This window comes from Arvicanthis niloticus, chromosome 4 (assembly GCF_011762505.2).
Source record: "Arvicanthis niloticus isolate mArvNil1 chromosome 4, mArvNil1.pat.X, whole genome shotgun sequence".
Taxonomy (NCBI): domain Eukaryota; kingdom Metazoa; phylum Chordata; class Mammalia; order Rodentia; family Muridae; genus Arvicanthis; species Arvicanthis niloticus.
This window is the reverse complement of record NC_047661.1, coordinates 135,053,014-135,067,817: the sequence shown is the minus strand read 5'-3', so window position 1 is coordinate 135,067,817 and position 14,804 is coordinate 135,053,014. Positions and strand designations below refer to the sequence as shown.

At 38.3% G+C, this 14,804-nt stretch overlaps 1 protein-coding gene across 5 annotated transcripts in view; it reads right to left on the bottom strand.

Annotated features, from left to right (window-relative positions):
- Wls (Wnt ligand secretion mediator) overlaps window positions 1-14,804 on the bottom strand; it is a 99,363-nt gene that overhangs the window by 20,724 nt on the left and 63,835 nt on the right. For all 5 annotated transcript variants that reach the window (XM_076933449.1, XM_076933448.1, XM_034499799.2 and 2 more), the window contains 5 exons: window positions 13,793-13,961; window positions 12,181-12,278; window positions 11,759-11,822; window positions 8,126-8,269; window positions 6,680-6,763 (listed from right to left, as the gene is read on the bottom strand). In XM_076933449.1, the coding sequence (XP_076789564.1) occupies window positions 6,680-6,763; window positions 8,126-8,269; window positions 11,759-11,822; window positions 12,181-12,278; window positions 13,793-13,961 (559 nt within the window). The remainder of the gene's footprint in view (window positions 1-6,679; window positions 6,764-8,125; window positions 8,270-11,758; window positions 11,823-12,180; window positions 12,279-13,792; window positions 13,962-14,804) is intronic.

Sequence of the window (14,804 nt, the reverse complement as noted above, 5' to 3'; positions counted from 1 at the left end):
GGAAAAAGATCAAGTAACATATAAAGGCAGACCTATAAGAATTACACCAGACTTTTCACCAGAGAGTATAAAAGCCAGAAGATCCTAGACTATTGTTATACAGAGCCTAAGAGAACACAAATGTCAGCCCAGACCACTATACTGGGAAAAACTTCTAATTACTATAGATGGAGAAACCAAGGTATTCCATGACATAACAAAATTTACACAATAACTTCCCACTAATCCAGCTCTACAAAGGACAATAGATGGAAAACTCTAATACAAGGAGGGAAACTACAACCTAGAAAAAGCAAGAAAGTAATCTTCCAATAAACCCAAAAGAAGATAGCCACATAAACATCATTCCATCTCTAATAACAAAAATAACAGGAAGCAACAATCACCTTTCCTTAATATCTCTTAACATCAATGGACTTAATTCCCCAATAAAAAGACATAGACTGATGGACTGGGTACGTAAACAGGACCCAGCAATTTGCTGCATACAGGAAACACACCTCAGTGACACAGACAGACACTACCTCAGAGTAAAAGGCTGAAAAACAATTTTCTAAGCAAATGGTCCCAAGAAACAAGCTGAAGTAGCCATTCCAAAATCAAATAAAATCGATTTTCAACCAAAAGTTATCAAAAAAGATAAGGAAGGACAGTTCATACTCCTCAAAGGAAGAATCTACCAAGATGAAATCTCAACTCTGAATATCTATGCTCCAAATGCAAGGGCACCCACATTCATAAAAGAAACCTTACTAAAGCTCAAAGCACACATTGAACCTAACACAATAAAAGTGGGGGACTTCAACACCCCACTCTCAGAAATGGACAGATCATGAAATCAGAAACTAAACAAAGACACAGTGAAACTAACAGAAGTTATGAACCAAATGGATTTAATAAATATCTATAGACCATTTCATCCTAAAAATATATAAAAAAGAATATACTTTTTCGTCAGCACCTCATGCTACCTTCTCTAAAATAGATCATATAATTGGTCACAAAACAGTCCTCAACAGATACAAAAAGATTGAAATAATCCCTTGCATCCTATCAGATCACCACAGACTAAGGCTAGTCTTCAATAATAACAAAAACAATGGAAAGCCCACACACATGTGGAAACTGAACAACACTACTCAATGATAACTTGGTCAAGGAAGAAATAAGAAATTAAAGACTGTTTGGAATTTAATGAAAATGAAGGCACATCATACCAAAACTTATGAGACACAATGAAAGCAGTGCTAATAGGAAATCTCATAGCCCTAAGTGCCTACAAAAAGAAACTGGAGAGAGAATATACTAGCAGCTTGACAACACACCTGAAAACTCTACAACAAAAAGAAGCAAATACACCCAAGAGGAGTAGAAGGCAGGAAATAATCAACTCAGGGCTGAAATCAACCAAGTAGAAACAAAAAGAACTATACAAAGAATCGATAAAACCAGGAGCTGGTTCTTTGAGAAAATCAACAAGATAGATAAACCCTTAGCCAGACTAACCAGAGGACATAGAGACAGTATCCAAATTAATAAAATTAGAACTGAAAAGGGAGACATAACAACAGAAACTAAGGAAATTCAAAATATTATCAGATCCTACTACAAAAGCCTATACTCAACAAAACTGGAAAATCTGGATGAAATGGACAATTTTCTAGACAGATACCAGGTACCAAAGTTAAATCAGGAACAGATAAGCCATCTAAACAGTCCCATAACTCCTAACGAAATAGAAGCAGTCATTAAAAGTCTCCCCACCAAAAAAAGCCCAGGACCAGATGGTTTTAGTGCAGAATTCTATCAGACCTTCAAGGAAGACCTAATACTAATTCTCTTCAAACTATTTCACAAAATAGAAACAGAAGGAACACTACCCAATTTGTTCTATAAAGCCACAATTACACTCATACCTAAACCACACAAAGACATAACAAAGAAAGAGAACTTCAGACAGATCACTGTTACGAATATCGATACAAAAATACTCAATAAAATTCTCACAAACTGAATCCCCAGACACATCAAAACAGTTATCCATCATGATCAAGTAGGCTTTATCCCAGGAATGCAGGGATGGTTCAATATTTGGAAATCTGTCAACGCAATCCACTATATAAAAGAACTTAAAGAAAAAAACCACATGATCATATCTCTAGATGCTGAGAAAGCATTTGACAAAATTAAATATCCCTTCATGGTAAAAGTCCTGGAAAGATCAGGAATTCAAGATGCATACCTAAACATTAAAAAAAAAAAAAAAAAAAAAAAAAAAAAAAAAAGCAATATACAGCAAGCCAGTAGCCAACATCAAACTAAATGGAGAGAAACTTGAAGCAATCCCACTAAAATCAGGAATACACAAGGCTGCCCACTCTCTCCCTACCTATTCAATATAGTACTCGAAGACCTAGCCAGAACAACTAGACAAGAAAGACAAAGGGATACAAATAGGAAAGGAAGAAGTCAAAAAATCACTATTTGTAGATGATATGATAATATACTTAAGTGACCACAAAACCAGAGAACTCCTAAACCTGATAAACTTCAGCAAAGTGGCTGGATATAAAATTAACTCAAACAAATCAGTAGCTTTCTTCTACTCAAAGGATAAACAGGCTGAGAAAGAAATTAAGGAAATGACACCCTTCACAATAGTCACAAATTATATAAAATATCTTGGTGTGAATCTAACCAAGCAAGTGAAAGATCTGTATGACAGGAACTTCAAGTCTCTGAAGAAAGAAATTGAAGAAGATCTCAGAAGATGGAAAGATCTCCCATGCTCATGGATTGGCAGGATTAATTTAGTAAAACTGGCCATCTTGCCAAAAGTAATCTACAGATTCAATGCAATCCCCATCAAAATTCCAACTCAATTCTTCATAGAGATAGAAAGAGCAATTTTGCAAATTCATTCAAAATAACAAAAATCCAGGATTGCGAAAACTATTTATTTTTTATTTTTTTTACTTTTTTATATTTTATTTACATTTCAGATGCCATCCCCTTTCCCCATTTCCCCTTGCTAGAAAACTCCTATCCCATGCCCCCTTTTATACAATTTTTTAAAAATGTTAATCAAAGGCTTTATAAGTTTGGTAATGCTTAATCAGAAGTGTAACCCAATACCCAACCTAGATATATCAACTATCTTTGACTGGTGGAGACACGTGAACATCTGCCTCCATGCCCCCCCCTTTCTCTCTCTTTTTTTCTCTCATCACCTAGCTTCTCCTCTCCTTCATCTTCTCCTCTCCTTACTCCATCTCTTCCTCTCGGTACTCCTTCCCCCTTAGCTCCTCCTACATATCACCCTTCCTGTTAAAATAAAACTTTTTTCTCAGAATACAATCAGAGCATACTTATTCCTAATTGTACCAGTGAGGTACAAGATAGTCCTAATACCCAGTCCATCATTTTGTTGACTAACCAGAACCTCTGTCATCTCTCCTAACTAAAACAGTTTTGAACCTGGCTTTTTTTCTTGGCTTTAGAATGAATGTCAGCTGAAAACCATCCACTCAGATCTTTTCTATCAAAGTAAATGCGGTTACAGCCACTAGGCAAGAATTGCCTCTTTCCATCTACAGACAAATTAATGTTCAGAAAAGGACATACCTGCAGAATAGTCGACTGATTATATCTGCCTAGACAGAGTAATCAGCCCTTAATAATTCTGCATCACTAAGGTCTGTCAGATGATTCTGGGACAGAAGGCTGAAGATTTGATGCTCCAACGTTCAGTAGTATATGGGCTTTCCAGGTGTTCGGCGGTCTCTATAAATTGGCTAAGTCTTAGAAGCTATGTTTAGTGCTTCCCATAATTTCAGTTAACTCAGTCATTCTGGATTTCTGACGGGGTTGAAGACCTATAGTCTCATAGCCAATCCTGGCGAAAACTATTCTTAACAATAAAAGAACTTCTAGGGGGAATTACCATCCTTGATCTCAAGCTGTACTACAAAGCAATAGTGATAAAAACTGTATGGTATTGATACAGAGACAGGCAGGAAGATCAATGGAATAGAATTGAAGACCCAGAAATGAACCCATACACCTATGGTCACTTGATCTTTGACAAAGGAGCTAAAACCATCCAGTGGAAAAATGACAGCATTTTCAACAAATGGTGGTGGTTCAATTGGAGGTCAGCATGTAGAAGAATGCAAATCAGTTCATTCTTATCCCCTTGTACAAAGCTCAAGTCCAAGTGGATAAAGGACCTTCACAGAAAACCAGATACACTGAAACTAATAAAAGAGAAGGTGGGGAAGACCCTCGAATACCTAGGCACAGGGGAAAAGTTCCTGAACAGAACACCAATGGCTTATGCTCTAAGATCAAGAATTGACAAATGGGACCTCATAAAATTGTAAAGCAAAGGACACTGTCAACAGGACAAAACGGCAACCAACAGATTGGGAAAAGATCTTTACCAATCCTACATCTGATAGAGGGCTAATATCCAATATATACAATAAACTCAGGAAATTAGATAGACCCAAGACAACCAAATGACCCTATTAAAAATGGGGTACAGAGCTAAACAAAGAATTTTCAACTGAGGAAACTCAAATGGCCAAGAAGCATCTAAAGAAATGTTCAACATCCTTAGTCATCAGGGAAATACAAATCAAAACAACCCTGAGATTCCACCTCACACAGTCAGAATGGCTAAGATCAAAAACTCAGGTGATAGCAGATGCTGGCAAGGATGTGGAGAAAGGGATATGTCTCCATTTTTGTTGTGATTGCAAGCTGATACAGCCATTCTGAAAATCAGTCTGGCAGTTCCTCAGAAAATTGGACATAGCATTACCTGAGGACCCACCTACACCACTCCTGGGCATATACCCAAAAGATGCTCCAATATATAACAAGGACATATGCTCCACGATGTTCATAGCAGCCTTATTTATAATATCCAGAAGGTGGAAAGAACCCAGATGCCCCTCAATGGAAGGATGGATACAGAAAACATTTATACAATGGAGTATTACTCAGCTATTAAAAACAACAAATTTATGAAATTCTTAGGCAAATGGAGTGAACTAGAAAATATCATCCTGAGTGAGGTATATGCAGTCACCAAAGGCAGACACTGTTGTGGATGCTAGGAAGTACATGTTGACAGGAGCCTGATATAGCTGTCTCCTTAGAGGCTCTGCCAGAGCCTGATATACAGAGGTGGATGCTTGCAGCTAACCATTGAACTGATCAAGGAGTTCCCAATGGAGGAGTTAGAGAGAAAATTGAAGGAGGTGAAGGGGGTTTTGGCCCCATGGGTACAGCAACAATATCAACCAACCAGAGCTCCCAGGGTCTAAATCACCAGTCTGGGAGCACACAGGGAGGAACCCATGGCTTCAGTTGTATATGTAAGGGAGGATTGCCTTGTAGGGCATCAGTGAGAGAGGAGGTCCTTAGTCCTGTGAATGCTGGCTGCCCCAGTGTGGGGGAATTTGAGGATGGGGAGGTGGGAGTGGTTGGGTGGGTAGGGGCACACCCTCATAGAAGCAGGAGGAGGGGAGATGGGATACATGTATATATGATTCTCTTTGAAATCTAAAATATCTTTTTTGTTTGTTTTGTTTTTCGAGACAGGGTTTCTCTGTGTAAGCCTGGCTGTCCTGGAACTCACCAGACTGGCTTCCATCTCAGAAATCCACCTGCCTCTGCCTCCCAAGTGCTGGGATTAAAGGTGTGTGCCACCACTACCTGGCCTAAAATATCTTATTTTTACTTATTTAGAAACATTCTGAGAAGTGAACCATAGTTTTTCTAGATTGCCAAAAGAATCAATATAGAGTGCATGGACTAAAGGGAAATTGCTAGCAGATGAAAAGATGAAGTAGTCTTCTCTTATGGCTTTGCCAGAAAGCTGCTCCATGTTGTCCAAATACAGCAATGATAGAAACCCAGCAAAAGATCCAGAATGACTGAGTTCTAGTATCCGACTTGTATGCATTTTGGGAAGTTACTAATGTAGCTGTTCATGCTTATGACATGCCAAGGACTCTACTAAATAGTTGGCAATATTACTTCTATATATGGTACTATTACATATTTTAAAAAGATTAAAGCAAAGAAATGTTAAATAACCTATTAAATCACTACATCTCTGGAAAACAGAGTGAAGGGAAACACCCAGAAGTCATGGGAGTTAATATTTTCCCAAACATGGCTAACAGTCCCTACCTTACGTCAGAAAACTTTGTAAAAGATATAATTTTTAAATTTTTCGAAGTAATCAATCTTTAAAAATAACAATTATCATTACTGAGATTTTAAAGTACATCATAACTTTAAGTTTTAGAAGTAGTCAATATAAAGATAAGATTCTATCAATGAACTTTTGAGTTATGTTCATGTTTAGGTTGCAATGTAATTGGATTGAAATTTTTATTCTATTAAGTGAAATGTCCCTTCCATATTGCTACAGGTTTTATTTAGTAACTTTCTACAAGGTAGAACTGGAAGGGGGAAGCCAGTCTATGTTACCAGCCTGTGGAAAGTGTCATCTTAGAATGGTCTAAACAAACAAGGCTTGGTTAGCTAAACAAAATAAGCCTCTCTACTTTTGTCCTCAGCAGCTCTGCAAAATCTCCTGTGCTGTAGGAAGGAACCTCTACAGGGACAGTTTCCTTAGAAGCCCTAGGTAGGATCCACTCACCTGACTGACGATGAAGAAGATAACAGTCATAGCAGCACAAGCCAAAGTGATGAGCATGAGGAACTTGAACCTGAAAATCAGACCCTATTAGGAAATATAGAAAGAGTGTTTTAATAAATTTTCATTCTCTCTCTCTACATATGCATATATATTCATATAAATCTGCAAAACCAAATATCTAAGAATGATAGTAAAATAATTTCACGTATTAATACCCTTCCTGCAGATGTGAATGTGACTGAGAAAATTTCTGGACAAAATATTTTCTATGTTTCTATCTCTTATGAAAAAGTGATGCTGGAGCCTAGGAAATTGCATTCACAACAGGTCATGAGGCTGTCAATTTCCTTATAAACAGGTTGTATAATTATCCATGAGGGTTCAAAGTTACCAAATGCAAGTTTCCTATAGTTGTAATAAAATTCTTCTCCGGTTGAATATGAGGTGCATATTAATAAAAGTGAAACCAATTTGGTTGAATTTTCTCATTTGTCACTCCAGCTTTGAAAACAAACTTGAAAAAGTACTTTTGGTTTTAAAAAAATAATCAGGATTTAAGGATTGGTATCTACTAATCAGGATATCTTCTGTGCAGATTGGCTATGCAGAACCCCAGGATTCTGCAGTGTCTCCTCTTTTTTACATAGCAAGCCAGTTAAACAATGAACCTAATCAATGTGTCACCTATATTAGAGATTAGAGGAGGCTAGGTATTTATATTTCTTTTGTTGTTTTTTTTTTTTTTGTTTTGTTTTGTTTTGTTTTTCGAGACAGGGTGTCTCTGTGTAGCCCTGGCTGTCCTGGAACTCACTCTGTAGACCAGGCTGGCCTCGAACTCAGAAATCCACCTGCCTCTGCCTCCCAAGTGCTGGGATTAAAGGCGTGCGCCACCACTGCCCGGCGGTATTTATATTTCTTAATTTATTTTTATTTATATGAGTACACTGTAGCTGTCTTCAGACATACACCAAAAGAGTGCATTGGATCTTACTACAGATGGTTGTGACCCACCATGTGGTTGCTGGGAATTTGGACATCTGGAAGAGCAGTCAGTGCTCTTAACCACTGAGCCATTTCTCCAGCCCTAGGTGTTTATCTTGAATAGGGAATATGGCCTATAGAAAGATTATTAAAGAATGCTACACAAGTAGCCACTGGCTATTTTAGAGTATGTGAACTACTAGAGTCTGGGAGGCATGGGTCAGAAAGTTTGCTCAGAGGATAAAGGTATTTGCCACCCAGACTTAGCAATCTGAATTTAATCCCTTGAATCCATAAATAGAGAGCTGAATCTACACAGCTGTCTTTTGTGCTGTGACATACACAGCCACACACATACATCATACACATACAAACAATAAAAATCAGTTACTGATTTTTTTTTCAAGTCTGGAAAGCTGGAGATCATGTGCATTAACTCTAGAATAAGTCAAGATAGGTGCTTACCTCATAGTGCAGCCTCCGGACTTTGCTCATAGCTGGGAGACTAGATTGCTTCCCATTGATATTTCTAAATACCTGAAATACCATGAAGCACAGAAACAGGAAGTAGAGGCAGAGGCAGATACCTGCCACAATGATGAAAGCCATCTGCAAGTGTACAGTGAAGGAAAGGTTAAGTTCACCAAGAACACATGCTAAGAGGGCACAGCACTCTTCTCAACTGTGTTTGTGACATTCAACTTTGTCTCCAAATGTTCAAGAGATTTGGAAGAAGGCACTACTATTAAAGTCTGGTATTCTGATGCCACTGATTGGGGTTTTCTGACAAAAATTTCATAGAATGGAACATTCAAACTTTTCTAATTCAAGAAAAAGAGAAAAACTGTAGTCTATTTTCACAAATGTAATTTGGTTCCTCTTAGAGTTAGTGAAGTAGAACCTGTCTTTTAAGTATGTTTTGAGGAGATTCAAATTTGTCATAAATTGAAAAGCACTAGTATAGTAGATACAGGTTACTAAATGGGAAATGGTTTTAAAATTACTGAAAATGTTCAAATAAAGATGGTTGAGTTCCATCCTACAAGTAACTAATCATACTTTCTAGTAGCAGAAAACAAGAGTAAACATGTTTGGAAACCACTGTGTTGTGTTTGAACTTTTCTAAGAACAAGAGTGAGCTACCCTGGGGGAGCAGGTTCAACAAAGGCATGGGGGCCTGGCAGAGGATGGAAGGACATAGCGTAAAGACATGGTTTGTGGATTCATATACTATACCCACTGAGGAGATTTTGAGATCTGCCACTAGAGCCCATACTGTGAGAATCAGCAAGATATAGGAGACAGTGTGAATTGTCAGTAATAGCAGACAGCCAGGCTGCAGCTACTCTCTGTTCTAACAATTGTATCTAAAATTGCATATATTTTCCTAATATTTTGACAGGTGTGAGCTCAATCTTTCATTAAGTAGCATATTTAATGCAATTCTTCCTTCTTTCTTATGACCAACAGTGCCCTGGAATAAAGAGAAGATGGTTATTTGCTGCAAGATTTGAAATTTTATTTGCTCCTCTTGCCTTCATCCTATATATAAAATGAAAGTGGTGAGCTAGACATTGTAATTGTTCTTCTAGTACAGTAAACATTGTGGGTGGTAAAGTTAAATGCTTTCATCTTAAAGGTACTGATAGTATGTATTTCATTTGTTCACAAAATTCTGTGACATTAAAAAACTGACATAACGCCGGGCAGTGGTGGTGCATGCCTTTAATCCCAGCACTTGGGAGGGAGAGGCAGGTGGATTTCTGAGTTCGAGGCCAGCCTGGTCTACAGAGTGAGTTCCAGGACAGCCAAAGCTATACAGAGAAACTCTGTCTCCAAAAAACCAAAAAACCAAAAAAAAAGAAAAAAGAAAAAAAGAAAAGAAACTGACATAAATATTACCACTAGACAACATATATTCAAGAGTACATGTCAAGGCATTAGCTGTTAAGGAAGAGCACAACACTCCCTCACTCCAGGAAAGAGATAGAGGGCTAATATCCAATATATACAAAGTACTCAAGAAATTATACTCTAGACAATCAAATAACCCTATTAAAAATGGGATACAGAGCTAAACAAAGAATTCTCAACTGAGGAAACTCAAATGGCCGAGAAGCACCTTAAGAAATGCTCAACATCCTTAGTCATCAGGGAAATGCAAATCAAAACAACCCTGAGATACCACCTCACACCAGTCAGAATGGCTAAGATCAAAAACTCAAGTGATAGTAGATGCTGGCGAGGATGTGGAGAAAGAGGAACACTCCTCCATTGTTAGTGGGATTGCAAGCTGGTACAACCACTCTGGAAATAAGTCTGGCAGGTCCTCAGAAAATTGGACATAGCATTACCTGAGGATCCAGCCATGCCACTCCTGGGCATATACCCAGAAGATGCTCCAACATATAACAAGGACATATGCTCCACTATGTTCATAGCAGCCTTATTTATAATAGTCAGAAGCTGGAAAGAACCTAGATGTCCTTCAACAGAGGAATGGATACAGAAAATGTGGTACATTTACACAACGGAGTACTACTCAGCTATTAAAAATATGAATTTGAGAAATTCTTAGGTAAATGAATGGAACTAGAAAATATCATCCTGAGTGAGGTAACCCAATCACAAAAGAACACAAAAGAAGTTACTCACTGATAAGCAGATGTTAGCCCAAAAGCTTGGAATAGCCAAGACTCAATCACAGACCACATGAAGCTCATGAAGAAGGAAGACCAAGAGTGGATGCCTTGGTCCTACTTAGAAGGAGTAACAAAAATACTCAAGGGAGCAAATATGGAGACAAAGTGTGGGACAGAAACTGAAGGAGGGGCTGTTTGGAGACCATTCCACCTTGGTATCCATCCCATTTACAGTCACCAAAGGTAGACACTGATGTGAATGGCAGGAAGTACATGCTGACAGGAGCCTGATATAGCTATTTCCTTAGAGGTCTGCCAAAGGCTGACACATTCAGAGGCAGATGCTCACAGCTAACCACTGATCTGATCAAGGGTTTCCCAATGGAGAAGTTAGAGAGAAGACTGAAGGAGCAGAAAGGGTTTGTGGCCCCATGAGGAGAGCAAGAATACCAACCAACCAGAGCTCCCCAGGGTCTAAACCACCAGCCTGGGAGCACATAGGGAGGGACCCATGACTCCATCTGTACATGTAGGGGAGGATGGCCTTGTTGGGCATAGGTGGGAGAGGAGATCCTCAGTCCCATGAAGGCTGAACACCGAGTTGGGGGGGGGCAATTTGAGGGTGGGGAGGTGGGCGTGGGGGAGGTGGGGGGGGGCCACATCCTCAGAAGCATGAGGAGGGGGGATGGGATAGGAGGTTCCTGCGTGGTAGGGGGAATGGGGTAAGGGGATAAAATTTGAAATGTAAATATAATACCCAATAAAAAAAGAATCTTAAAAATGGTATTTAGAATATTAGAGTTTAAAATCAGAATCCTTAAAGAGATAATTTAATTCATTTTTTTTCTTCACAGAAGTTATGCAGATGGGATTATGTGGACCAACCGGAAGTCTCAGCATTACTCAAGAACTAATTACATTAGTCTCATTTCCACAGAGCCTCAGGTAATTACTCAGTGACGCCACTATCAAAGCTCTACACACAGGCCTGACTTTCCCATAGGAGTCCTGCATACAAGTGACCTCAGATCCCCACTTTCCCACTTTCACAATGGTGACTTTGGTCCCAAGGTTTCTATAATAGAAGTCTCTCACACAGATGACCTCTGTTTTAGCTCTCTCACAGGAGTGAGAAGGTACCTCTACAGCTCAAGAAGAAGCTGCTATACATTATAGAATAGATGATTTAGGGTATACTTAAGACCAGAAACTTTGAACTGAATCTAAAACTCCAGCAACAAGGAAAGCCTGCAAGCTCCCACTTTGGGTGCTTTCATAGCCTGAAAACATAGTAATTCTTCTCATTATTTATCTCTAATTGTTACTATCAGTCTGAGGATCAAAGCCCTGACTGAACCCATACAGAGAGAATCAGCAGAGCCACAGAAAATGATCATGGGGACCAGGCAGATAGGGAGAAAAAAAATGAAGCCCTGAATCTATCAAGAAAGGATACAGCCAGTTCTGTTCCAACATCGGTAGTCCAGATACTGTAGAAAGGATTTGTGAGTTGTACTCCTCTATAAAAACAAAAACAAACAAGATGGAGAGATAACACAAAGGCAAAACAGAGCTTCTCTTAGCATTGCAACAATGAAGTGAGACATGGTAAGTGTGGCAGGGGTGTGAGTGCACTATATTTAGAAAATAAAATTCACAGAGTATAAGGGGATGCCAAACTTTAGAATATGAAGAGGCCAAGCACTTTGCATGTATAAAGAACTAAACCTTTGACTTAGTCCCAGACTTCATCTGAGCATATTGACCTCTCCAATATTCCATCCCATGGATCCCCAACCACCATGCTTCATTTCAGAAATTTTCCTAGAAAGATAGAAAGGCACATTTCATCCTTGAGTGACTCTGGTACCTGCTCACCTCTCACACATGTCAAATATGAAGAGGCAGAAAGAGCCAACAGCGATTGGTCCAACTTGCTTCCAATACCCTGCAATGTGATTCCGTTCATGTTGATCCTAAGAAAAACCAAATTGAAGAAAAAGAGCAAAAATATTCCACAGGTGATCCAGCTAATCACCTATTGTGTATTAGACAAGCCATAGCATTAGAAACAAAAGAGATAAAACTCTCAGTGTTCATGTCAGCTGAGGAAGATCATTACAAAGTCCCTTTACTAGGGCTGTTAATAAGAAAACATGGCATTGCAGGATAACAAAGAATGTTCTTAAGAAAAATTTGGCCCACAAAATAAATTGTTGTTTAGCTAATAACTTTTGTTTATGAAGGTAAAATGATCTCCAGAAAATAAAACAATAAGGTACTTCATTATGTCAAGTTTATCTCTTTATCATCATCATCACAAGGCACACTTTTCTACCTCCACCATCTATTTCCAGAGTGTCTTGGGATACAGCTCAGGTTAGTCTGAAACTTAAAATCCTCCTGTATAAGCCTTCTGATTTTACCAACAGTCCAACATGAAATATTCCTTTTGATTTGCAGTGAAAAAAAAAAAACTTATCAGCCTCCAGGCAGAGATGGTAGCTTATACCATCTATTCTGGAAAATCACCCTGGTTAGGGCCCTGATGTCCATATCTCATTTCCAAGGCATTTATGCTGGAGGAGCCTTCATGTTACAAGAGCCTCTCAGGTGGAATTTAGCTGTGGGTAAATTATTATCTTCTTACACTGTTCTCTTGCATGGGAAACTAGCTTCAGAGACTTGGTTTTAATTATCAGATCATAATAGAACTGAAAAATAGCCCCTGTGACTCAGTGGGTCAAAATAGTTACAACCAGTTCTGACAATATGAGTTAAATCTTTGGGATCCTACACAGTAGAAGGAGAGAACTCCAGGATACTGACCTTTGACTACACACACACACACACACACACACACACACACACACACAGAGAGAGAGAGAGAGAGAGAGAGAGAGAGAGAGAGAGAGTAAATAAGTAAATAAATAAATGTAATTTAAATAAAAAAATTAAAGTCCCTTTTCTGAAGCCTAACATGAAAACAAAGAAAACAAATTCTTGCAGACATAACTGCATCTTAACCACAATGTAAGAATGACATCATTCTTATTTTTATTATGGTAACGAAGCCTATCTTAAAATAGAATTTGATGACATGCAAAGAGGTAATGGGGGTCACTAGGTCACTTGGTCAAGCTGCTGGGTGGAAAAAGCCAAGACCATATTCCTTCATGGCTAGCCTGTAAGGCTGTGGCCAGCAGAGGAAAGTGAAAGGACTAGAAATATACTTTGTATGTTTCTCTTTCATTACCTTATCACATTTTTTTTCTCAAGTGAAACAAAAACCCCTATATTTTAAGACTTTCTACTACATTTCACTAGCAAGGGGTCTGAGATTAGAGGGCAATTGTCTCAAAACACTGAGCAAGTTACTAGTGAATTTTTTTTGACTTTCTCACAGTTGAAGAGAGGCAGAAACAGGCAAGCTTCAATTCAGCAACCTTCTCAGAGCAGCTATGGATGTCCCACCCTCAGGAGTTCTCACCATCATGTGCTCGCCACAGAAGATGATCCAGAAGGAAAGAAGCATTGCATAGAAGATGCCCTGTCGGATGTCACCAAATAACAGCATCCAAGTCCAGTCAAATCCAATGGAAAACCATTCCACAGGGATATTGATAAAGGTCATGGAAATCCCAAGGGCAAAGATGACCCTGATGGTGGGAAAATACCCAGAAGAGCCAGGTTACTCTTGATGGCAGACTTTAAAACTCTGAAGCCAATTTAGAGAACTGAGATGTTATTTGTTCAGATTTTAGCTAATTGATCAATTTCTTAGCATTCACGGTAAGTTTCCACCCTGAAATGCAAAATGTCCTAGTTTGCATTGCAGAAAGATGATATCACACTACCTCTTGTATATCTAAATGGAGCCCCCTGAGAGATACACACCCTATCGACCCTTTAAATAGATATGCTTGATAACTCTACCCTCTTACGTCTTCATAATAGTCCTGATCCAATTACTATTAGTCATTATAATATCCTTGATGGCTCTTAATTATGTAAGCATATTTGTTTCAAAAATAAATATGCAACTACCCATAAATTCAATTGGCTACTTATTTTGCTTTTTCTCTACTACACTATTAAAGGCTCTTCTTTATTAAAAAATCATTCTGATTTATTTTAGCATTTTTTCATATAGACAACACACATATGCTTATAAGGCACAAACCATATACCAAGAATACTGTTAAGATTCAATATATATATATATATATATATATATATATATCTCCAATGTTTCCACCCAGGGGACTACATTTTTTAGGAAAATTAAATAAAGAGACAGAAACTAAGTGCACAAAGAATTGAGGAACTATGTAGATGCAGAGAGGCTTGAAAGAAGCAGGAATATTTATATATCTATATGTAGTATATTTTAGGAAATTATAGGCCATGAGAGCAGAGAAATAAGAGAGGTATGAATTCATTAAGAAACATACATAAAGTTAATCTTGAAAGAGACTAACAATCCAAGAAAAAGTTTATGT